Source organism: Cyanistes caeruleus, chromosome 6 (assembly GCF_971803275.1).
Source record: "Cyanistes caeruleus chromosome 6, bCyaCae1.hap1.1, whole genome shotgun sequence".
Taxonomy (NCBI): domain Eukaryota; kingdom Metazoa; phylum Chordata; class Aves; order Passeriformes; family Paridae; genus Cyanistes; species Cyanistes caeruleus.
The window spans coordinates 47,555,061-47,579,917 of NC_141706.1; the positions used below are offsets into that span (position 1 = coordinate 47,555,061).

At 39.5% G+C, this 24,857-nt stretch overlaps 1 protein-coding gene across 3 annotated transcripts in view; it reads left to right on the forward strand.

Moving 5' to 3' along the window:
• The window catches only part of NRXN3 (neurexin 3), a 972,437-nt gene that overhangs the window by 129,869 nt on the left and 817,711 nt on the right, over window positions 1-24,857 (forward strand). Inside the window, exon 1 of one of the 3 annotated variants that reach the window (XM_086893499.1) lies at window positions 18,115-18,689. The exons of the other annotated variants lie outside the window; for them this stretch is intronic. Within the exon in view, the coding sequence (XP_086749625.1) occupies window positions 18,419-18,689 (271 nt within the window). The 5' untranslated portion in view covers window positions 18,115-18,418. Of the gene's footprint in view, window positions 1-18,114; window positions 18,690-24,857 lie in introns of those variants that run through there. 3 annotated transcript variants of the gene reach the window in all.

Sequence of the window (24,857 nt, forward strand, 5' to 3'; positions counted from 1 at the left end):
ATTGTTTCCAGAAGATCATAAAAGCTGCCTAGGTATGTATTGAAGCAAGTACTCAGCAGGGGGACATGATAGGTCCACTTGCAAATAAGCAAACAATATGTATTGCATATTCTTTCCTGGCCACTTTTGAATTTGATTATGCTTCCCATTTGTCCTTTTCATTCTTACCAAATGCAAGCTTCACATCAGCTAAGTGATCTATGTATGCTTAAACACACAGAGACAGCATGGTATCACTTGCCTAAAAATGTGATTTTCTTCTATTAATACTTTTTTGTCTGTTCTCAAGGCACTGCTCCCCTGCAATAAGGTCTTTTTTTTTTGCAGATGGACCCATCTCACAGAGTAGTTAAAGAACTCTTGATCTGACTGGCTGCAGGAAATGCATTTTGGCTGAGTGTAAGAAGGTGTCCTTTTCTCTAGTTCTTGACCTTCTGGCAGTCCTTGGGCCAGTTCTGATAAAAAATGTTTTTTCACAGGCTAGTGCAGTTAGTCTGCAGCTGTTCCTAGAAGAGAGTAGTGTCCATAGTGATATGCAATATGAAGCCAAATGCAGTAGCTCTTCCTTAAGCAGAATTTTCAATTGTATGGCAGATATGGTTTTTCTTACTGCTTACAATGCCACTGTATCCTTAAAATTAATTCTCTCCCTCAATGATGAACTCAGACAAGACTTAGCAGGCCAAAGGAAAAGGTGTTTCACTGGGGAACCTAGATCATATGGCTGAGGAAGAAGACTTTCTGGAGTGTGAAGGGGAGCTTGAAGAAGACAATTGTTTTAGTAGAGGGGGTTTTGCAGCACAGTGTGGCCATGGGAGTGTACTGGCAGGAGTAACCAAAGAACCAGGTCTTAGACACTGTGGAAGGACAGACCTTTTTCCCCAGGGACACTGCTAGGACCGTGCACAGTGTACTGCAGCCCAGAAGATTATGAAATTGCATGTTCAAAGTGTGAGGCAGGAGGGAGAAAAGGCCACCAGTAAAGGCAAGACAGGTAACTTTAAACTTTTTTTTCCCCCCTAGTCTGTCCTATGTTCTTGCTTTTCATCTTGTCCATCCTAAAAATACACTTGGCTCAATTTTGAGTATTTGTGGTCCTGTGCCCACATGTACAAGCATGGACTGATGTACCTTTAAGCTGTGATCACATCAGGATCCCATTACAACTTTAAAGGAAACTTGCAGTGACTACAGGATGTGCATGCTGGTACTCAAGCACCATTGCTGCAGGTGAGACTATCTGACTTCAGGCTCTGCTAGTCTTGTATGACTTTTGCTCTTTGCAGCACTGAATAATGCCAGAAACTTTCTGGACACCCTGTGGAGGTACAACTACTGGACTTCCCTTGGGTTTTTAATTCCTGTCTGAGACAGGGTTTATTAATAATAATAAAACAAGACATCATTACTGCTGTGTTGTCATTTTCTAGGCTTAAGGGGTTGCAGTTGAAGTCTCATTTTGGATCTTTTATGTGAGTAAATCTCATAGGAAATTTCAGTGTTTTAGAGTAAGGGGAAATTGCTCCTGGTTTGAAAGGATAATGTAAATAGGTATAAACCTCTCTCTCCTTTCCTCTGGTAATTCTGTCTAGGTCACACTGTAGAGCTCTTGCAGTACATACTTAACTGTGACCTTGTGTTTCTTCTGTGTCTTTTCTTGTACTTACATGGATGTTGTGTACGTCTGGAGGATTCCACTTGTAAGTGATCAAAGTTAAACCTGTGCAGAAACTGGAGCTCAAATCGCTTCAAAGTGGATTAGGCTAAATAATGAGAATACATCACTGGAGAATAATCTTACAGTGAATAGCAGGCTGTTTGGGGCAGAACATAAGTTGTTGTAACCTGATAAAATGCGGGGAAAGGTGTTAAAGAGCATTCTAATGGTGAATATATTTATTAATACTGTTGCATTTATGTTCTGTCCTTTTTCCTTTTTTTTTTTTTTTTTTTTTTTCATTCTGTCAGGCTGTGTAGTGCTAGGAAGAATTTTGTACTGGGAAGTTTCTCAGTACAGATAAGTCTGTTCTCCTGATCCTAGCTCTTCTATTATGTTTCTGTTGGAGTAGTAGAAAAGTGAGAGGCCGGTACTCCTTTCTCTCCCAATGGCACTTCCAATGTGTGAGTCAGATTTCTTTGTCAGTATTGGCTGTGTTCCCGCAATTACTGTGTGGGCTAGAGAATGATTAGTGTCTTGTCTTCCAAGGGGAAGAGGAGGAAGAGGGTCCCGTAGGGAATTAGTAGCAGAGGAGGGTATAAATCTGAGATAGTCTTGACTATTTTTGGGCATTAATACCATACGTACTCTAAACGTGAAATTTAAGTAGTCATCAAGAATGGGGTAGAGTTTTGTCTGATACATTTTAAAAAGCCCTATGGTAGGCAGAGCCATTATCTTCCTCCAGAAGGTGATTTACTTGTTATTGCTGAGCTGTGACTCAGGCCTTTCCTTCTGAGGGGATAAATCATTCCTCACAGAGTAAATGTCACACGGAGATGTATTGGTGACTCCAGAAAAAGTTGCCCTTTAACAGCTTCCTGGTAACATTTCCCTCGCATCGCTTGGGTAAATGCAATGACAGAATAAAGGGAGTATCTATCCCCTTCTTCTCCCCCTCTTCATCACAGTCTGTCAGTCCCACCTCGGGGCTGTTGCATCTTAAAGGGAATGACTCAGACCACTGGTAGAGCAGATAATGCCAAGCCAAAAGGAGACTGGGCATGTATAAACCCCAGGTCTGGGGACCGGAGCTGACCAGGGCCTCACTGTGTAATCACAGAGGCCACACTCTGTGGTGGGGTACATCAAGACAACTGTCTTGCAGTTCAGGGAACTAAGGCTAATCAATATCAAAGAGGACTCTTGATAAATGAATGGTGTAGGAAGCAGGTAGTTCAGGGAAGGTTGGAAGGTCAGAAGGTGGAAGGCCACAAGTGCTGATGAACCTTATGTTTAGGTTTATGGTTGTGAGCCAATAGAGAAATCATCTCTTTAAAAAGAAGGAATTATTTATTATTAATCAAAAGAGGTATGGATAGCAGGTCAAGGGAAGTGATTCCTTCCCTCTACTCTGCTCTGATGAGACCCCACCTGGAGAACTGCATCCAGCTCTGGGGTCCCCAGCTCAGAAAGGACAGGGACCTGTTAGAGAAAGTCCAGAAGAGGCCACTGAGATGTCTAGAGGGATGAAGCACCTTTCCTATGAAGAAAGTCTGAGAGAATTGGGATGGTTGAGTGTGGAGAGGAGGTGGCTTTGGGGTCACCTAATTGCAGCTTTCTAATACCTGAAAAGAGCCTACAAGAAATATGGAGAGGAACTTTTAACAAGGGCATGTAGTGATAGGACAAGGGAGAATGGTTTCAAACTGAGAGTAGGTTTAGGTTAGACATTAGGAAAGAATTTTTTACTATGAGGGTGGTGAGGCACTGGAGCAGTTGTTGCCCTGAGAAATGATGGATGCCTCATTCCTGGAAATATTCAAGGCTAGGCTGGATGGGTTTTGGGGCAACCTGGTCTAGTGGAAGGTGTCCCTGTCCATGGCAGGGGGATTGAACTAAATGATCTTTAAGGTCCCTCCCAACCCAGATCATTCTATGATTATTTGATGCGCCATCCTTATCAGTGTAAAAAATCCAGATTTTTTAATGGCAGCAGATTTAAATGGAAGGATCTGTCTAGGCTGGCGAGTTGAAAATGGTATCTTTACATTTTCTCATGTAGGTCATCACTATGAATATAGGTACCTTAACTGGCAATCACTGGTTACTCTTTTCTTCTGATAGCAAAATTAGATGATGGATTTCAGTCCTGCTGTGAACAGGGAGGGATAGGTGGTCTCATTAGAGGTCCTTGCCTCCTTCCCTGTGGTTACTTCAAAGGGGCTCAGGCACTGCATGGCTGACCATTTCTCCTTAATTTCTTTAGCTCTCCAAGGAAGCGAGTGTAGAAGTATTAAATACAGGAAAGTTCCAGCTTGAGGATGCCACCTTAATTATTTTCTCTTAAATCTGCAAAAATTAGCAACTAAAGGCTCAATATTAAGAATGAGCATCTGTAGGTGAGTTGTGCAAATATGTGGACAGATACTATGGTGACAGACATTGCTGCAGAGCTCCAGAGTTCATCAGGACAGAGGCCTTGATTTATCTTTCAAGGAGCAGACCAAAACTGGATCACATGAAGCTTCAGAGTAATGTAAATAAGGCAAAATATGGTGGAGCATATTAATATACTTAATGAGATTGATTATCAGTAGGATTTTGCAGGAAGAAGGGACAAAGGAGGGGAATTCAGAGCTGTGAGAAAATGCTGCTGAATTACTCTCCAAAGAAGAAATTTCTTTACTGATAGGAGGAACAAGGCTTCATGTGGGTGTGAGTACTGCCATACAACTCTTGAGATAATAGAAGTGCTGTAATAGAATTAAAAGTAGTCATATGAGTATATTGTCTGACTGTACTTCAGTTTCCAACAACTGAGCAAATTTCTAATTGTAATATTAAACATCTTTCCTAACAGCAAATTGAGTGTAGAGCCAAAATACTGCAGGCATAGCAGCTGGAACAATAGCTTAGATCCAGAGATGCTTTAAAGGGGAGCATGCCCCAAAGTACCCTTTTTAAACACTACAAGACCAACCCTACAGGAAATGGAAGAATGGACCTTGACACTGTCCCTACAAAATATTCTCTCCTTAGATGTAAATGTTGTCTTCTAGTTCTGTGCAAGTCTAGTGGTACCAGCTAGGTAACTTTGAGAATTGAATATTACACCCTGTTTTTTCAGAATTTCTCAAAGTTTTGATACTGGGGACTCATAGAGGTCAGTTAAAGAGAAAAGGGAGCAATTTTTCTCAGGAACCTTGAATAATAGTCCTTTAAGGTCATGTTATTGCTGCAGTAAATTCCCAGGGTCCAAAATTTCTCTCATCTTTAAAATACTTCATGATGTCCCAGCTGAATTAGTGAAACCTGTATCTTTCTGTTTCCTCTGCTGAGATAGCTTAGATTTTCCCTTTCTTCTCTTTTCCCAGAGCGAGAAGTACTGGCATAAGTGTGTTTCCCTGATCAGCACCAGTGGTTGGAACAGCCTTAAGTGTTTCAATTTCCTGTTTCCTTACACTTCAGTTGTTGTATTTTATTGCTCAAAACTTTGAAGAAAAGTAGAAGTGGTGCAAAAGAGAGGACAAAGTTTTATTGCATTCATAAAATCTTAGACACAGTCTCCTCTTCTTGCTCTCATTGGTAAGAATCCAGGAAAAAGCAGAACCATTTAATAAATAAGCTAGATACTAAACTTAGTTTGTGAAGAGAAGTGTGAATCAGGAGTTAAGGATCTGTGAAAGCACCTCATCCATTTCCCTGCCAGTGCTTTGTATGGCATAAAATTAAAATAGCAGTGTCCTTATGATACATTTTCTGCTGGTGTATGCTTCATGTGAAGAAAAAATGCTTCAGTGTGTGTGTGTGTGTGCATATGCGTGGGCAGCTGGCTCATTTGTTCCTTCGGTATTCATTGGAGATTGCTGTCATTGTTCCTCATTTTATTAGCTTTTGCCAAGTACTTCCACTTTTACTAAGGACAGCAGGGTTTATGGCAGTGATATTTCTCACAGTGTCAGAGATAAAATACCAGGCTAATCACAGACTCTCTAGTAATTTAAGTTGCAAAGGAGAAGTGGTCTTGTTTTGAAGAAGTCCTGCTTGGGAGTGTTAAGTCTCCTTGGAGAGACTTGTTGGATAGGCAGCCTGGAGAATCTGGTACACTTCATGGTCTCTAGGAAGGTGAATAATTTGTCTTAAATGATGGGGGCAGAGAGGGGAGAGATCTAATTTCAGTTGCTATTTTTCTTCCTAAGCAATAACTCAGACTCTCATATTTAGGGTTTCATCTTAAGAGGAGCTAAGCACCCTGAACTCCACTGGTGTTAGAAGGAGTCTGAGGTGCTTGGTCTCCTATTGAATGAAACCCCCACAAACAAACAGACTTTCTGCCATGGAAGGGGGAGGTAGGGAAAGGAAAAAAGACAAAACTGTTCTCCCTAGTCCACTTCCTTTCCCTTTTTGTTATTTCTAATTTTTTTTCCCCCAAGATTAAGAAAATCTCCTCCCTTTGGCCTCATGCGGAGCATGATCTCCCAAAGGAAAGGGAAGAAAGGAAAGGGATGGTAATATATTTGTTTTTCTGGGAAAAAGACACTGATTCTACCCTAAAGTTAGGCATGTCCCCAGTGTTAGAGCTAGGCTGCTGGACAAAATTTCTTTGGAGGAATAGAGGTCTAGGTTCATTTCTGCTAGGACACCTGAGTGTCACATCCAACCCTGTCTCAGTTATTCCAAGGCCTTGATTATTCTGAAGACTTGCCTAAGATAACATATATATCTTTGGGGTGGCATATAAAGACATAGCATACCATTTCTAGAGTGTGCTTTGTACACATGCATATTCTGGGACACTTGGAGAAGCTGCTGTCAGTCCTACCACTGTTAGGGTGAAATTAGTGTAGAACCTGAAATCTGATATTTGAGGAAAAACTGGGCCTGAATGCACAAAAAATAAAGGGTAGAGGATCTTTTGGCAGCATAGAAGTAATTACAAGCTGATGGGCTGGTCACCTTCATTTAGAACAAATGCTGAGTTTGAGAAGAAGGGGAAATCCATTGCAGAAGGCAGTCTGAAGAGCAGTCTGCCTCATGTTGGCAGGAGCACGGGCTCTGAGATTTAGAACATTAAAACAATGATGAAATTAGGTCACAGATTCTACTAATTCAGCCCTGATCAGCTTCCCCACTTCTAGTAACAATTAAATGCTTATCTCTTCCTTTCACATACATTAAATTAATCAACCATGAGCTAAAAGTAATGCAGTGCTTTGGCTTAGACCCACCACATTTTCCTAGTAGCTTGGACCTCTGCTGGCTCAGTACATGTGCAGGGCACTGAGAATATCTGTAGCAAAAGCCAGTATAGTGTTTCTGAACAAACGTAATATTATAGTACTCAGTCGAACCATTTCAGTGAGAGGTCACTAGAGGAGGGGGGATGTTTTGCTATAATATTCAGCTAGGGAAATTATAAAATTATGTGTGTTTCAGCAGCACTTATGTATTAAGCCTGGTACTATCCGTCTGCTCAGTAAGAGACAATCCTTGAGCTAAAAACTGTAAACACGTGGAGCAAATAGGTGTTAGATGAGGAGAAAGACAGGTCATTCAGGGATACAGAAAAAGAGGAAGGTACTTGTCTGTCCCAGTGTATATCCCAACCACTTGTTCACCTTGTGTCTCATGATCACTGAAAAAACAACTGCTGAAGTCAAATATATTTGAGGGCAAATTGTTTCAGGACTAAGATTTTCTAGGGCATAGCTGTGTGTTCTGGTAGAGGCAAACATATTGCCACACACTTCCTAATCTAGGTCATCCAGATGAGAGGATTTTCTTCAGGATGGTTAATAGAAATTGACACTTGATGCTCAGGAGTTTCATTTGACTTTTGTTAGTGTAGCAGCACACCTGAGTTAAGGTGACCACACTGTTTCTTGGCAGAACTAGCTCACATCTAGCCAGCTTGCAGCTTAGGGTCGTCTCTTGATGACCAGGTAAATGTGTTCTCAGTTTCTATTAGCTTTGTTCCCCTTTGTGAGGCTGCACCACAGCATTTGAGAGACAGCTATGATGTCTTTGGGTGCAGATGTCAGATCAAGACTTTCAATAGCAATAGTACCAGATCTATCACTTTCTATATAACTTTGGCCATGCCTTACAACTCACCCTCTTGATTTTTTTTGCATTTTTGGTCTATGAAGTTGAACTAATACATGCAGTCTGGGGTGCTTTGAGGATTAATTTGCTTGCAAAACCCGCTATGCAGAGCTATGAAGATCTGTACATAAAGGAGAACAGTTAGTGAATTGTCTTCGTGGTGAAGCACCTTGGTGCTTCAAAATTTCAAAATATCAATATGTTTTGAATCATCTTGATAGTTCTAAATTACAGTATTTGTCTTTCTTTGTCATCTTTTTCCTAAAGAAGGGCCTTCAGTAGAAATTCAGGGTGCGAAGTGCTGCAATTAAGATGTATCAAGATATTGTTATGACATCCAAACCTGAAAGTTGTAGGTCAGACCATGGACCTTCTACAAGGGATGAGTGTGGGACTCAAAAGTAAAGCCAAAAGAGGCCATGTTGAAAAAGGCCCACTATTTCATTTACTGTGTCTTTACACAGCACAGGGATTTCTGCTGCATATCTGAGTCAAGTTTGAATTTTCCTTGCCCTAGGATACAGTCTCTCCTTACTGTTAGAGTAGTCTATCTCATTTAAAATGCTTCTGGCAAGTCTTCAGGCTACATACACTCCTATGCATCTAAGGAAAAAACCTACTATAACTTTGAATGCTATAAAATTAATGATAAAGATAAAAATATGTATTACAAGTAAGTGTTGGAGTGTACTACTCAGGAATGTGGGTTAGGGAAGATTACCCAGGTTTGTCTGCCTTTGTGATATTATCCTTTCAATTTTATGTACCTTACAACTGCTGTAAAGATGTAGTTTTGCTTAGTGCTTTTTCCTTATTGGAAAGAACATTACAACCTCCTTCGACAGTATGTTGCTATTTGTACTCCCAGGCCAAGGAAGCAGTGACTTACATCTGTGAAATACAGAGTTAAGTTGATGGAACTGCTGTTTGAATGAGAGGAAACTTGGCCTTTGAGTTTTCCAGGGAAGAAAAGGTGGGAAAAAGGCTGTTTTCCATGTGTAACGTATATAAGTCTATTGGAAGCACTTGCTGAAGTGTTGATTTGTAAGCATTGGACTGAGGTGGATTTGAGGATAAAAGAAATTTGAAATGTCAGTCAGTCATGGCTGGAGGGTGTCAGCTGAGGCTGGACACAAACCTGGGTGTGTTAGTGGTACCCTGGCTGCCATCCTCAGGCAGGAGCGAGGGCTCTGCTGGCAGAGGCTGATGGATGGCCCCGGGGAGTACGTGTAACAGAAGTAGTTATGTGATACAGGGTGCACACTGCAAGCAATTGCAATTTGAATAAGTTATCAATGGAAGGAGGTAGGGGACTGGAAAGCAGCTTTATTAACCTCCTGAAGCTATGTTCACAGTGTTTTAAAAAAGTTTATGTATTGCTGTGCATTGCAATCATGGTGACAAATGCTGGTGCCCAGAGAGTTTGTGATCACAGCCTCTTTAGCAGGCAGTGCTTTACCAGAACAATTCAGAGTAACAATCTACATATATTCAAAATAAAATGAATGAGGAAGATGAAGTATAAAACCCTGGACAAGGACAAACCTTCCAATAAATCCTGCCTCAGGTTTTCCTACTGTGTTCTTTGGCTTTGCTGTCTCGTGAAACAAACATTCCTGGTGCTGTCTGTCCCTTTTTGTGCTCTGATATGGTCATTTAATTCTAGCTAAGCTGAATGAACAGGGGTAAAAGCTGGGGGAAAAGATTGCTGACAAAATAGTGGTCCAAATCAGGGTTACATATTCAGGAGAAGCAACAGGGAAACACCAACCAGTAAGTGAAACAATAATGATGGCTTTGCACCACCTTTGTGCCTCTGGGTTTTAAAACACCTCAGTGGAGGGGTGGCAAGATTGCCTTGTGTATTTGATCTAGCAGCTCACAGCTGCTCAGTCTGGGGGGTCTGTTGATTATGGTTCGACCCAGGAGCCATGTCCTCTCTTTTCATCTGCACCTCCTTTGGTGTATCCCTTGCTGCAGCTTGTGAAAAGGCAGCAGAGTGACACATGCATTATTTATATCTCCCAGGGTTCTCTATTGTAAGAAGTCCATAGCAGGGCTAAAGTAGAGCTTATCAAAACATTCAGCAAAATATATTTTTGACAAAGTTCTTTAATGAAATTTGATTTCTCTCAAGGGGAGGTGAGCAAACCAGAAAAAAATTCTAATTTTACATGTCTAAATTTAAATGCTTAGTCTTATTTTTCTAGTAGCAGCCTTAAAAATGCATTGATACACTTCAGTGATGAAAAAATTTCTGTGAAGTTTTGACCTTTCTCAAAATCTCAAGCAATAAAATAAAGGCAGAAAAATCACTGTCTTTATAACAAGATTATGATCTAAAATAGCAAAACCTGCCCTGATGATTTACTAGGATCACAGAACAGCCCATGTTGGAAGAGATCTTGAAAGATCATCTGATCTTTGTTAAGCTTTTTCCTTCTCCAAGTTTACTCAAAACTAATGTCCACTGCCACAGCTAAATGTACTATGACTAGTGGTTAAATATTTCAAAGGAGGCCCTTATTTTAATCTTTAAAAATCCAGTGCTATTTTTTCTGGAAGTCTTGGGGTTTTCACCCCAGAGTCTTAATTCCCAGCTCAGGTGATTCAATTTCTATTCTGCATTTCCCCTACTGCTTCAGTTGATTACAGTTTAGTCTGTATGCCTGTTTTAAATAATCTGCAGAATGCATTTAAGCAACCTCTATGCTGTAAAAAAGGTGGCTGCGTATCAGGGATGGGGACAGTGATTTAATAGTTTTTAAGTAACATGCTTGGAGATCTCTGGCATGGAAGTTGATAGGTAAACACAGTTCTGTGTAATTATTGCTTAGTAGCAAAGCCTTATCAAGTTTATCTAAGTTTAGACTTGTATAATCTCAAGATTTTTTTTTAATCTCTGTTTCCTCAGTTTCCTGAATCTCTTTTTCTCTCTTTGGTATCTTAAGTAGTTATACTTGCAAAGAGTGTAGCTGACAACCTTAACGATACATTATTTGATTTGTAAAATAGTATATTTACATTTTTTTTGGAATCCGGTTTCTTTTTCTTGCTGTCTAAGGGGAGAAGCTAAAGAAGTAACTCCTTTATCTTCCTTCTTTTGTTTTCCCAATCAGCTCCCAGGAGTCACTGCACAAAGTGTGCCTGGGGGAGATACAGGCCTGTTTTCATACCAACGCAGGAAGATTTTTCTCTGTGATAATTTCTATCTCGGTGTGGATGGACTATATCTGAATTTATCCCTCCGTGAAAAGAGATATGGCAATAGCTATCTTATGGGGATTTTTATATTCGTTATCATGTATTGTTTCCACAACACTGCGGTTGTTTAACCTGCTTTCCTTACAATTAGAAAATAAAATCAGTGACTCGAAACATACAAATTTGCTGATATGACTTACAGAGAAGATATCTTATTTGTTTTCAATGAGATTAAGCAGTGTGTATGTGAATGTAAAGCTTTGCTTTTTACCATTGATGAAGAGGTTGGTGTGGATTTCTGAGGGGTGGGCTCAGGGGCTGTGTGCAGAAGCAGGAGCGGTGCTGCAGTGACTGCAGGGCTCTGGCGGCTCAGGCCCCGGCTGGGACACAGCTCTGCAGCATTGCGTGCCAGGCCCTCGGTCTGTGACACAGCTTCGAAAAAACTAACACTTCTTGCCTGAAAATGGCCTGTGAGGCCCCTGAGGTTCTGGACCACAGGGAGGAGCAGGGAAGCTGTTGGTCTGGTGGCGTGACCTCTATCTCAGGTCCTGCAGCATGAGATGAGGAGGCACTGCAATCAGGCCAGCTCTCTGTGCGGTCACCGTGCAGAGGACAAACCAGCGGCCGATGCATTAACTGGGAACAAGTTCATTTAGATTAAAAAAAATGTTAATGAGCATTTTGAAACACTGAGAGTCTATGAGGGACCGCCTGCCTGGAATGAGCATTTACCATATGGTGCCTTTGGAAGCTAATACTCATTCTCATTATTTTAAACGATTACAAACATTGCAGGTGTTTTGTAGTAATCTCTATTGTCTAATTAGAACACTCTCAAAACTGGCTTGTTCTGCCTGCTAACGAATATTGATTTGAACAGCTGAGTTTGTCTTGTATGAGTGATGTGATTGTGCTAGGTGCCATTTTGTAGTCTGTTTTGCTGAGTAGTTAATTGAGGAAGAAGAGACTAGAACCGAGTGAGTAGATGTGCTGATTCACCTAGAGGTGTGATTAGCCTTGCTAGGAGGACCTACAGCTTGCACCAGAATTTTCCATTGCATTATATACTTAGGAAGTTTTTCAGATGATGGTGTTTTAGGCATTGAAAAAAAAAGAAAGAAAAAAAATAGTGAAACTCATTGCAGAAAAGTTAAGTATTAGAATGGCGTACTTGAGTTTGCATATTTCTGTTGTTGCTGACACAGAGTTATTATTTCTGTTGTTGCTGATGCAGAGTCATTCCTTGGAAAGTACTGAATAAACTTCATGATCAGATACCCCTGGTGAGGACCACTAACAGAAGCAATGGAAATGCCTTTCTTCCCTTTTGTAGTTGATACTGATAACAAAATTGTCCAGATGGAAACTTTCTGACACAGTTTTGAGTATTAGAAAGCAGGTATTCTTTATTACAGTGTGCTGGTCACTCAGAGGATCCTTCCTCTAATTGACTGGCCCAAGCACAGGGTAAACAGAATGTTTATCATGCACACTGATTACTTATTCATTAGCTGTCCTCCCCAAACTTGATGTATATGTACCACTTCTTTTTACATAGTTGCACTCCTTATTGGAAGTCCTTATGTGGTTCTTTGGGGGTCTGTTTTCTGTGTCTGGTGACCTTTTTAGGTGGCTGTTCCTCAACCCCCGCTTTTGAGTAAGCACAGTATTGCTGTTTTGCATGAATTCTGCTTTGTGGACCTTGCAGAGCTGAGCTGGCATCCTATTTGCGTTTTGCATGACTTCTGTTTGCCCAGGTTGCATCCTTTCTCTACTTCTCCAAGGTTGTGCTGTTCAGTTTTACTGTCCTTATCAATACTGCTTCTGACAACATGGATTCAAAGGATCAACACAGACTAGAAGAAAGGTTTAAAAGACTAGTTGAGAAACTGGACTCTTTCTTTTTTTGGTGAAATTGAAGTGGGTAAATGTGAGACACGTTGGAGTAACCCGAAGAGACTATTATCTATTTTCATTAAGTAAATTTGTTGTGTGTTAATGTGGCAATTTCCTTCCACCAGTAAGATCATGTTTGTATTTTGACATGAAAAGGGAAAAAGGGAAAGAATGCAAGTATTGTGAGCCCTTTGACTTCTCGGTCTCTCTAGTTCATAAGGAGTTAGAAATGCAGCTTGCTTACATCTTAAAAAGATTTCTGATAAAGGTGGATGTAGTAGTGTTTGTGGGCTTCTGAAACTTCAGCATGAAAATTCCAGTCTTAAATGTCAAGCATAAGTAGATATGGCATCTAAAGTTAAGAGGGTAAGTACATCATTTGGTTATGACCTTCCTTTTTCTACAAGTTTATGTATTTCAGTGATGATTATAATATGAGAAAGCAATATAGACTGTTAAGTTGTTGCTTTTTGAGGTCTTGTAGTGTAATAGACACACATTTTCCCTCACACGTTCTCTGAGAGGCTCATTTTCACAGCTTGATAGAACATACACAAAACAATGATTGATGTTCATATTTTCAGAGCTGCCAAGTGTTGTTCATATGCCTGCTTTGATACATGCATTTTTGATGGGTCTTTCATGGTTTCCTCTGTGTCAGAGAAGATACCAAGACAAAAAATGAGGCACTGTTCCATAAATTAGCAGGTTGCCTAGGGTTTGGGGTATTGTCCAGACTTGTCTATACTGCTTTACTTTCCTAATTTTAATACCAATTTCTGAGTCTCTAGTAAACATCATTACTGGAGGAATTTCTATTTAATCGGGAAAAAACTTAGTGCAAGGCCGCTGAAAGAGACTATGGAAGGGTATTTTGTTCTCTGATAAAAATTGATCAGCAGTTCATTTACTTTACCAGTTTACTTTCCAAGGAAGGAAAGCTCTGTGTACTGGGACAACCTCCAGGGAGAATTGTCTGTGTACTGGAAATATTAATATCTAACAATAATATCTAATATCTCTTGCTGAGAGACAGAAGGGTGCTCTGAGACCCAAGTCAGTCAGGGCTGACTTGCCAACAGTAGTAAAAGAGTTGGGCACCAATTGCTGATGTTTCATGTGTTTTATACATGAATTTTTTCAGTTCAACAGTAACTGCAGTAGTTATGGAGAAAGAGGGATGGAAATCTCAAGGATGTGTGTTTAAATTCAGTAGTGGCACCTGATAAGGAAGAAAAGGAAATTATGTTTTCCTTCTTGGTTAGGGTAAATCCTTATTTTTAGTTAATTTTTTAGTGGTTTTAATTAATGGAATGGGGTTAGGCAGTTGGTTGGAGGGAGTTTGAAGGACTTGAAGAATGAGGAAGGTTTTGGCTCAGTCCTAGAGAGCAGAACAACACGCCTTAAGCTCCAAGAAGTTTGAAACACAGTTTGGTAAACTTACCTCTCTGAACAAGCAGCCTTATTCCCCAGGTGCATGATGTTGGCACACCTAGCAGAGCAGAGGCTGCAGGACATTGCCATCAGTTCCATTCATCTCCACATCACTGTTTCAATCCAGATTAGGTGAATAGGAAATACAGCATGGTTCTTGCTGATGAATGCTTGGTGACACCCTTTAAGTTAGTGATCAGTTTGCAGGGTTTCAATTCTTATTTTTGGGCTGCAGATTCATTAAAGTTTCTTTTCAGACTGCTGGGGCCAAGATGAGCCTGAGAAAATACTGAACTGTTCACGTTTTTCTGAAATTAAATTTCATGTTTGTTCCTTCTATTTGAAAGGCTTCTGTGAGAATGTAATGAGTATGAAACTGTATTTGTAGTTACTATACCACTTAATTTACTGCCTTGGCTAAATCAGTCCATATTTTTAAATTTTAAGTTTATAGTTACATTGAGCTTTGTTAGCAAAATAAGTATTTCATTCATATAATGCAAATTCCTTCATACTGTGTGTAGAGCTGTACAAAACTTAATAGCTGTATCTGCTCTAGAAGTTCCGTATTCTGTGTCTTTTGCCTCTTATTACAGCAAGGATGAGAAATTCTATTTTTCTGGGAAGTGAATGAACAGCCAAACCAGAACTTAGTTTGAAATTTGCTTCAGACTTGTCCCAAGGTTGGGAAAGTATAAATGCTTTTCTTCTATTATCCTGAGTCTATGTATGCATGGATCCTAGCCAAAAAGGCTTTTCATGTATTTTTTAACTGAATTGATACAGCAAGTTCAGGGAATTCCTCCTCTTTTTTATTCTGTTCTCAGGAAATTCCCAGCCTGATTTTTGCACAGTGTGGAGAATTTCAGCTGAAAATGTGGAAAAAATTATCTCTTTTCCTCTTATTTTGTTGCTTCAAAAGTGTCAGTCTTGTGTCAGAACAGGGAAATTTAAAACTGACACTTGATTATTTCCCACATTGTTTTAATAACCGTTGTGATTCTTCTGTTACTTTAAAGCATTGTAGTTGAGAATTCCAAATAGGACTCTGTCATGAAGTTCTAAAAGATATCTACTTCTCTAGTTTGGCAGTAGCCTGCTACTTAAGATATATTTGAAATTCTGTAGGTGAAAATGTTGGACAGTGTTTTACGCCATGAGAATGTATCTGATAGAGCCAGAGACTGCTGCTCTTTTCACTTGGTTGTAAGGGTGATGCTAATTTTTCCTTGGTTTGGGAAGTGGAGGAAAGGACAGTGAAAATCAAAGTATAGATATATTTAAAAGCTGAAATGTGAAAAAAAGCCAGATTTTTTTTTTTAATTGTTTTGACTGTTTCTATTTGGAAAAAAAAAATCTGATATGATATATATATATATATATATATATATTTAGGTTTTACTCATGTTTGAAGTCCTGAAAACTAAGAGCCCAGATGGTCAAGAGCACTTTTTAAGCTGCTATTTGGAGTTAGATGCAGAACCATGCAAGGCACTATGAGCTGGCATCTTCAAAGAAGCAAAAGCATTTCTAGATCTGTGGTCTGATAGGAGTCACTGTGAGGTGAACCTGACAGTGACTCTTGTGAAGGGAAATCCTCAGACTATCAGCCTGGAGTAAAACATTTTTGTGTTCCTATGTAACAAACAAGGAGGATGGAAAAAACAGCTTTTGCTGTGGATGATGATTTTTTTGTAAAACCTGTGTAAGAAATGTGAGAAGTATGGGAAAAATGATTGGTCATGAGCCACCACTTTCACTGCTGCAAGATAAAAGCCAACTGTGAAAGGGATCAGCAGTGTAAAATGGGGCTTTTCTCATGGTAACACTATTGGAATATTATATAAGAACAATTAGGAGTATTCTCTTGCCCAAGACAACATGTAAATGTGGGACAGCACCCAGTGGAAAGATGTGGACACAAAAACTGATCCTTTGTTTGTGAGTGTGTAATATAAATATATATGTATATATTTTAATATATATATATATATATATATGTCTGACTGTCCATCCATCCATCCATCCATCCATCCATCCATCCATCCATCCATCCATCTGTATCCATTTGACTTGGGCTTCTGAGACACAATCCTCTTCATCTCTTTGTCAGCCTCCTCCATTATCCCTTCTCTTCCTTTGTTATTTAACTGAAGTCTAGAACAAAATGTCTGTAAAAATAAGCTGTGACTTGGAGAAAACTATCAATTAATGCCTCTCATATATCTCCCCTAAATCCCAAATTAGGGGAGCCTCGTATGTCTTGGCTCAGATAAGGTTTCAGTTCTGGACATTGATGAACCCCCATCATGATGTTTGTTGTGGTGTGAGACCTTGCTACAGAAGAATGTGTTGAAATGTTTTTCAAAGGAGAGAGGCCATTTTTGAATGGTCGTATTTTGGGTAAGAGGTAGCAAATGGGCTTTGATGGAGTGGGGCTGCTGCAGGCAGGGCTTGCCAGAGGTGCCAGGGCCATGTGAGGGCTCCCAGCATAGACACAGAGGCCTGTCTGCCCTGACAGTGTGGCCAGGGGCAAGCTTGGCTCCACATATCTGTAGCTGCATTTCAGTCTGCTTTGGAGCCACAGACTTTCACAGAACACTCAGCTCAAAGGGGGAAATTAGTGTCATGGGGGCTGTATTCTTTATGTGAAAAGACTCGGCTGGATGGAGCAGCCAATAAAGATTTTAATATATTTTCTCAGTGCATAACCCACATATTTCAGCTCCCTGGATGGGGTCTTTATTTCTGAGGTGAATGACTGACGAACACTTCCAGGGGTTGAGAAAGTGCAAGGTTTTCTGGAAGGTGAGATATTAGATTTTTATAATCTAATGTTAACTTTTTAAGGCATGACTGTGGCTGAGCGAATAAAAAGGCATTACTTTTGCAGACAGGAAGATTTTCCCCTGCCTGAGCTGTTGAGCCTATTGATACAGCACTCAGCTGTAATGCTGTCAAGGGACATTTACCAGTGTAACTTGTCTACCATTACTTTGATCTTGATATTCAACCTTTTTTTTTTTTTTTTTTTTAAATGTTGTTAATATTATTATTTTTAGGTGAATTAGGCACTGGTAACTGGTCTGTGATGAACATAACAGGAGATTGAAGCCTTTCTGTCTAGAACTCATCAGATGGATAGCCTCCATCCCCATTCTCCATCTGCTGTTCCCCACTGTGAGGAGCAGAGGCTCCAGTGCTATTGCTAAGAATGCAGGCTGATTCTGCATCTGAATTCTACAGATATTTCTGTAGAATATTTCCTGCTTATTATTGGAGAAAATGAAGTGTCAGCCTGTGTGAGACTGCCTTCTAGTTTTCTCCTGCCTTTTCCCCTATGTACTTGCCATATTTATTGCAAGTGATTTCTAAAATTTCTGGACCTGTTAGTCTGTACTGAAGTCATTACAACTGTTATACCCTGGTCCACTCAGCTGAGGAGTCTGGGGAGGTTCTCATGAAATGGAAAAGGGCCTCTTCTTACATAGCATGATTTCTGTGCCTACAGTTAAAGCTGTAGAAAGTATCTTAGCTATGGCTTGAGAGTCAACAATAGAGGTCTGTTTGGTTAAGAGTGCTAAGTCACCTAACTCATATTGGGTTGTCCCACTCTCTTGAAAAAAATGATGTAATAGCTCAGTCATGTGCTACCTAGACTGATTCCTGCTGCAGGGCAGGGCTTAAGACCCCAGGTGATGGGGCTATGCTGTCTGGAGCAGGAGCACACCACTGAACGGGGCTACTGGAGCTGTGAAAAGGGATTGTCTTCCTTTTTGGAGGATTTGTAGTGTGGGAGGGCAACCATAGCTGGCATTTGTAAGAGGTTAGGTTGGTGGTATATAAGTCTCTTAGCTAAGATTACACAGGGCTCAAGGGGTTCTCCCAGATTTAAGTTGTGCTTTGGAGCTTTTAGGGTCCTGTTAGGGTTGGACACTGGTTCTGGGGTTTTCTTTTGTTTTTTAGACTTCCTTAGGCTGGACACTGCAGGTGTGTTTGGGCTCTAAGTACACTAATAAGCTGTAATAGCCCTGATGAGCCTCAGCTGGGGCCCACACCTGTGGGCCCAGGAATTCTATTTAAGCTCAGCATTGGCGCTTGAATCTTTCTTTCTGAGTTATGATGGAGAAGGGTTACTGGTTTTTGATAGCTGCAGCAATGCCAGTGCCTAGCCATGGGATAGTGTCATCTGGACTTCAGCTTGTGGCCTTTGACTTCCTGGCTTGGCTTTTGGCCCAGCTTCATCACCATGGTTATGCCTGGCAATTGCAAGACCTCATCTTAGCTCTAACGAATGGATTGATTTCCCAATTTGGCTTTGGAACTGCCTCGTCATTACGATGCTGCTTTAAGAGCTGGACTCTTAGTTGGATGTGGCTGCTCTTTCCAGGTTTGTCTTCTTTCTGTTCTTTCTGTACTGTGGGACAGAGCCTGGCTAGTAAGGCTCTGGTCTTGCTGGTCACATTATTCCCCTCAGTTCCCACCCCTGAGGAAAGGCGGTCCTGCAGTGTTCCCTAACTCTGAGTGAGAATCAACAGGAATGCCTGATTTACTGTTAAAATCATTATCTTTAGGATTTCTTGGGATAAGATGGGAGTTAAAATTCTTAGAAGGTGGGATTTAGAGTTGAGACCTATAAGGCTTTCCTGAGCCAAGGGAACGTGGTAAATCTGCGGGGTTTCGGAGATGCAAATAGCATTACAGACTGGTGTAATGCCCAGGCTAGAGTGAAGAAGTGCTGTGGAGGACCTATCTGTTCCCTTCCCAAAGGGCTGTACAGGATATTTGGAGACTTTGGTCTGAAGGGTTTCAGGGTAGAATCATTTGCCTGCACTTATTGTCTGGGAGTTCTTACATTTAGGACCCCAGGACAAATCTTAAGGAAAAGATTAGGTGTGTAGAGCTCCAGCCAGACTACATGCCACACTATTTATTTAATGATTTAAATTCCAGACTGGATTCAGGCTTGAAGCCAGGAAGTGTTGTTAGACTACCTAGGTCAATTATGTTCATGTTTTCTATCGTGTGTAACTAAGGTGAGGTATTTTGACTCCTGAACTCTTTTCCTGCTGCTGTAGTCCTCAGTAACAAAATCAGGGAATTGAAGTATTGCTTGCGTTTGGTTACCAGTTTGCTATTTGACCAGAAGTTGCTTATCTCAAACTTTCGTGAATTTCTTCTCTCTAGATAGCAAGCTAGAGGGATGGTAGATCTGTCTCTGTTGTTTTTATACTGCACATTTGTCTAGTGAGATGGAGCTGTAAGTTACTGTCCACAACATGTATATATTTAAGAAAAGAATTATATAATATATATATATAAAATAAATATAATATATATAAGATATATAATATAAAATATAAATATATTAAATAAATAATATATATATAAAAATATATATTTAAGAAAAGAAAAGAACTAGTAAGGAACTGGTAAGGAACTGCTGCTGTATTGCTATGGAGACTTTGTGTCTAAGAATCTGACTACAATAAACTGACTTATGGTACTGGATGTGGGTTAGACTTGAATTGGTAACTATGTGATAAAAAGTATAACATAACTGGCTACTGAGTTGGATAGTCCAAAGATTGAATTTCTTATCTGCTTGAGCATTCATCTTATTTTTTGACCCTACCTGGAGCAGAAGAGGTCTGTCTGAGCTGGACAGGGGTAGAAGGACAAGCAAGCTGAATTTAGCTAATCCACTGCAGCTTCAACATTTTTCCTCCTGTCAGCAGTATGTTTGGCCCTCCTGGTGTTAGCAGTACTTGAACAGCTATCTGTATGTATGTAATCTCCCAGGGAATCTATTGAGAAGATCTTATTTACTCTTATGGAGACCAAAAACACCTCAAATGTATCACTGGCCTTTGCTCATTTAATGGGAGGCAGCCACTGCTCTTTGTCCATTTTTTTGTTGATGGATGAGAGGACTTGCTTGTGGAACAGAAACATGTGATCACAGATTTGTCCCCAGATCTCCTGTCTACAAAGACAACTGTAGATAAACTTTTATAATGAATGAAATTAACATGGTGTGCATCTCCTAATTCTTGTTGATTTTTACTTTTTTATTTCATACTATTATCTCTTTGTTTACTTGCACAGTAACTCTATAATCTGACTCTCTGCTATTAGATATCATTATGGTTAAATGTTTAGTGTGTTAAAAAGTGTATAAATTGCCATTGTTTAACTATATATAGTTTGTATACATAAATTCTCAGAGCATAGTTCAGTTCCTATACAAATACTTGGTTTCTGTTCATCTCTACCTATATTTCTTTAATAATTCTTTCCCTCCAGTCTGTTTTGTGGTCTTTTTAGAACTGACATGTGTCACAGGTTTGGACAATCAGCAGGAAGAGTTGTCCCAGTAAAAAACCTTCATTGTTTCCTAAGCGGGATTTGTAGTGATTGAGGATTCAAAATGCAGTAGTCATGGGTAATGTTTGAATGGAAAGCAGACAAGGAGTTACCTTTTTATGTTTATCAAAAGTGATGCTTCTCTGAATGGCCAATGTGAGCAGACTATGTATTGCCTGAATACAAAATTGAGCAGTGAAATTCCCTTTTCATAGAGGGACAAAATGATTTGGTTACTTTTTAATGTGCAGAATAAGATAACAAAAATAGTTAGTGGGGAAGGAGTCTACATTGTGTTTCCTCTTGGAAGATCACTCAAGATAAATACTATTCATTTGACAATCCAGTTTTGAAAGAATTGCAGTGCAAGAGAATGTGAGAAAGAATGTGCAGGAATCTGAAAATTAGATAGTCCTCAATTCCTGCAGAAATGGCTGAATAGGAGTGATAAGAGAAAGGAAGGAACTACCTACCTATATTGAATTGCCTCTGCGAAAAACTAAAGAAAGCAAGCTAGCTGTCCTTGATATACTCAAGATTGACAGCTTGCAGAGACAGAATGATGTTTGCTGCTTAATGTTTGTAGCTTAAACAAAATTCAATACATTTCTGAAATTTGCCTTTATTTAAAGTTTGGCTTTACTTTTTAGGGGTTGTTCTGTTATTTCTGAATGAAACAGAATTAATCAGTGAAAATCTTTAAAGTGGTGACAGCTGGAGAAGATTTGTAGGAGTGACTATAGAGCTAGATGGACATCCCTGAGCATCTGCCCTCTTCCAGCCACTTGCAGTTCAGCCATGGCTGAAGTTCCGAGGGTTTGGGATTTTTAATTTGATTTTAGGTGTGGTGTTCTCAGGCCAGTAAAATGGGCATGGAAATCTCTTGAGAATTATGTTTGAAAGTTTTGTGGGCAGATTCTCTGGAAAGTAAGACCTAATTAAAAAGGATAGAAGAGTGCCCAGATTGCTACACTGCCATTACCATACTGAATGAAAATTTCATTTTCTAGTCATAAGGTCTTAGTACAATTCTCAGGCTCTGAATTTGGCATGAGCTCACAGAGAATGATAGTAGAGCGAGTCTCTGGTGTAGGAAAGGAAGGAAAAGTTGTCAAAAAGAGAGACTTAGTGAAGTAAGGGATATATTTAGAAGTGAAAAAAATGAGAACATGGATGGAGAGGAAAAGTAATGAAGTTATCAGGTGAGAGAGTAAAAAAGACAAGAACAAGAGCATGGAGAAATGTACAGTATTATTTTGCAGTGAAGTCAGAATTAAGTTGGGCCAGAAGTAAAATGGAAGCAGGGATAGTTGTACATTTACGAAATGGAAAGCTGAATGATGTTATAATTGTATATAGGTCTAGTTTGTTTCACTTTAATTAGAAAACTACCTTGATAAGGCTTTTTATTCTGAATTAATAGATACTCTTGGCCCTGAATTATGGTTTAGTATATGAACAGGAGAGAAGGACTCTGTTCTTCTGCTCCTTTAAGGAAAAGCAATTTGATGAGTTCAACAGGGACTGTGTGTGTCACTGGCCTTTCTGGAGGTGGGAATCCAAAGTATGGAAAGATTAAAGACAGCTGTCACAAGTAACAGGCAACCTGCATCTTCATTGTGATGTGACTAATGGAGGTGTTTTTGTTTGGTTTGTTTTTCTTTGTTGTGCAGTGACCAAGCAATTACACTTCCCCTCTCACTTGCTGAATTACACAGATAATTTAATAAATATCTCTAAGCTTCGGGACTAATGTGGTTCAAATCAGAAATACAAGTTAAGCCATTTTGATAACACTAAAACATTTAAATCTTGCACTTAGCTATTTGCCTGTTGTCCCAACCAGCTATGGTAGAATTTGGAGCTGAGCAGAGAAATCCCAGCTCCTTTTGCTTTGCTTTGCCTTCTATATGCATTCTGGTCCGCTTGCATTATTGAAATAGGGGTGGTCTTGGGAGGAACAATGTTGGGGGATGTTGATGGGCTTTGTATGTCTACAACCCTTCCTTAATTTTCCTTGGACATGGAAAGTTGGTACGGTTCTTTTTGATAAAGTATGCAGACAACCCTTTCCCCCTCTTCTGTCTTGACCCTTTTGGGATCAAAAAGGAAAATTGGTTGAGTGGGAGAAATTCTGGTCAAAAATAATAGCACTGTAAGCAAATGAATATTTATTTTCTGCTAACTCTGAATATTCAGTTGCCTTAACAACAGACTGAGACATGGCATATTTAATTTCACATACTTTTAAAGAACTTTGATCCATGACCAGAAAATTTCATCAGGATTAATAACAAATAAAACTGAAAATACACAGTTATTAGGTTCCTAGCAACCCCCAGCTTATGTAAAACCTAGGAAATGGAGGGTATTTGTTCTGTGCCCAGATGGTGATGACTCTGTGCCAGAGGAAAACCACCTCTTTTGTGAAAACCTCTGTCTCTTTGTCTTGGCTAACTGGGGAAAAATGTGACTGCCTAAATCTGAGTGACTTTTGGATTTCATCCCACTGTGAAATTCTGCTGATTTGAGAGCAGGACCTCCAGCCCTCCTGCCAGCTGGACCAGACTGAAAGCTTCATGTGCTGGCTGTTGTGTTGGAAGGGCAGTTACCACTGCAGAGAGGTAGAACATACTAAAGAACACAAGTCTAGACATTGTGTTTCATATCTTGAGTACAGAATTTATGCTCCTGCACTAGTAAAACTAGTATAATAATAATAACACATAATAATCTTGTGTGAGTTGTTTTAACCCAGTCTGCCTTGATTTCATCAGCTGAAAATTTAGCTGATGTTTTTTATATCTTTGGAGATACCGACCTTACAATCTGAAAAGAACCAACAAAATGATTCCTGCCTATATCTGCAGGTTGGCTGAAGGGGCTGTATTCGAAGGAATGGGACTGCCTGTCTCATGTTAACAGTGGTTGAACTTAAAATTATTCATTTCAGGTCAGCACTGCTGGCCTTCCCACTGTTGCCCATTGTAGCAGAAAGCTGCTGTGGAGAAGCATGTCCCACAGTCTGAACTTGCCTTCCTGACTCCTCACTGTCAAAAGATGCTTTTGTCAGCTGCCAAGGCATAGTTGGTTCCCTCACATTTCTTTGATGTGTTTGCTTAGTTCAGAAGTCTGTGACACCTGAAAAATATTTGGACAGCATTAAAGAGTGGATTTTATATAAAAATAAATAGCACAGAACAGCTATTGTAACATCTGTATGTGTGGCCTCCTTTTTTTTAATATTTAAAAGAAGTTAATTTTTTCTCAAAACTGCTGTGACATGTTAAATCACCTTTTTAGTGCAGTGATATTTAGAATTTTCTGTCCTCTGAAGCAGTGTGTTTATTTTCAAGTTTTCTTGATGTCTTAAATTTTGTTCTGAAGTTTATAGGTAAGTATTGCTAATCTGAATTTTTATTTAATTTCCTTTAGAAAGAAATATATTTAAATTTGCATAGCTTAAACCATAATGCAATGAAGTATTGTGAAGAATGATGCAAGATTTGATTAAAAGCATTTTGTTTATTGTTAAAGTGAATGTAATTCAGTGCCCATTACTATCATTAGCTTGACTTGGCTTTGAGCTGGGCTCTTATCTTACACAGAAAAAAGTCTTTAGTTATTGTACTTCTTCCTGTAGCAAAAAAAAAATAAAAAAAATAAGCAGCACAACATGTTAGGAGTAAATTTTGTACGTTCTGTGCCGTTATTCTCAGTGTTACAGATTTCTTATGCTTGGTTTGCTGGTCTGGCACTTTTCTATTGTGCAACATTTTATATAGATATTTTACAAGCTGAGACTCTGAATTTTGGTTTGTCTTGGCCTGAAGACCATCTTAGGGTATGCAAACAGCCCAATAAATTTTTGAAGTTAAGAATACTTGGCCATACAATGTCTCATCTATGTAGTTTTCCAAATTCTATGTGAATACTGGTGTTTTGGTGGTGGCTTTTTGGTTTCTTTTCTGTTCTTGGGGTTTTTTTTTGGTTTTTTTTATTTTTTTATTTTTTTTGATGAGTAACAGCATTATGGGTAGGGTTAAATACTTTTAATTGCAAGAATTGTTACCAGTCATGTTTTAAATTTGGACATTCCTTTCATAATCAGACAGTGCTTTCAGCAGATAAATTGTATGCCTATTTTTTTCCTTCACAAATGAATACTATCTCGAGTTGAATCAGTAAAGTA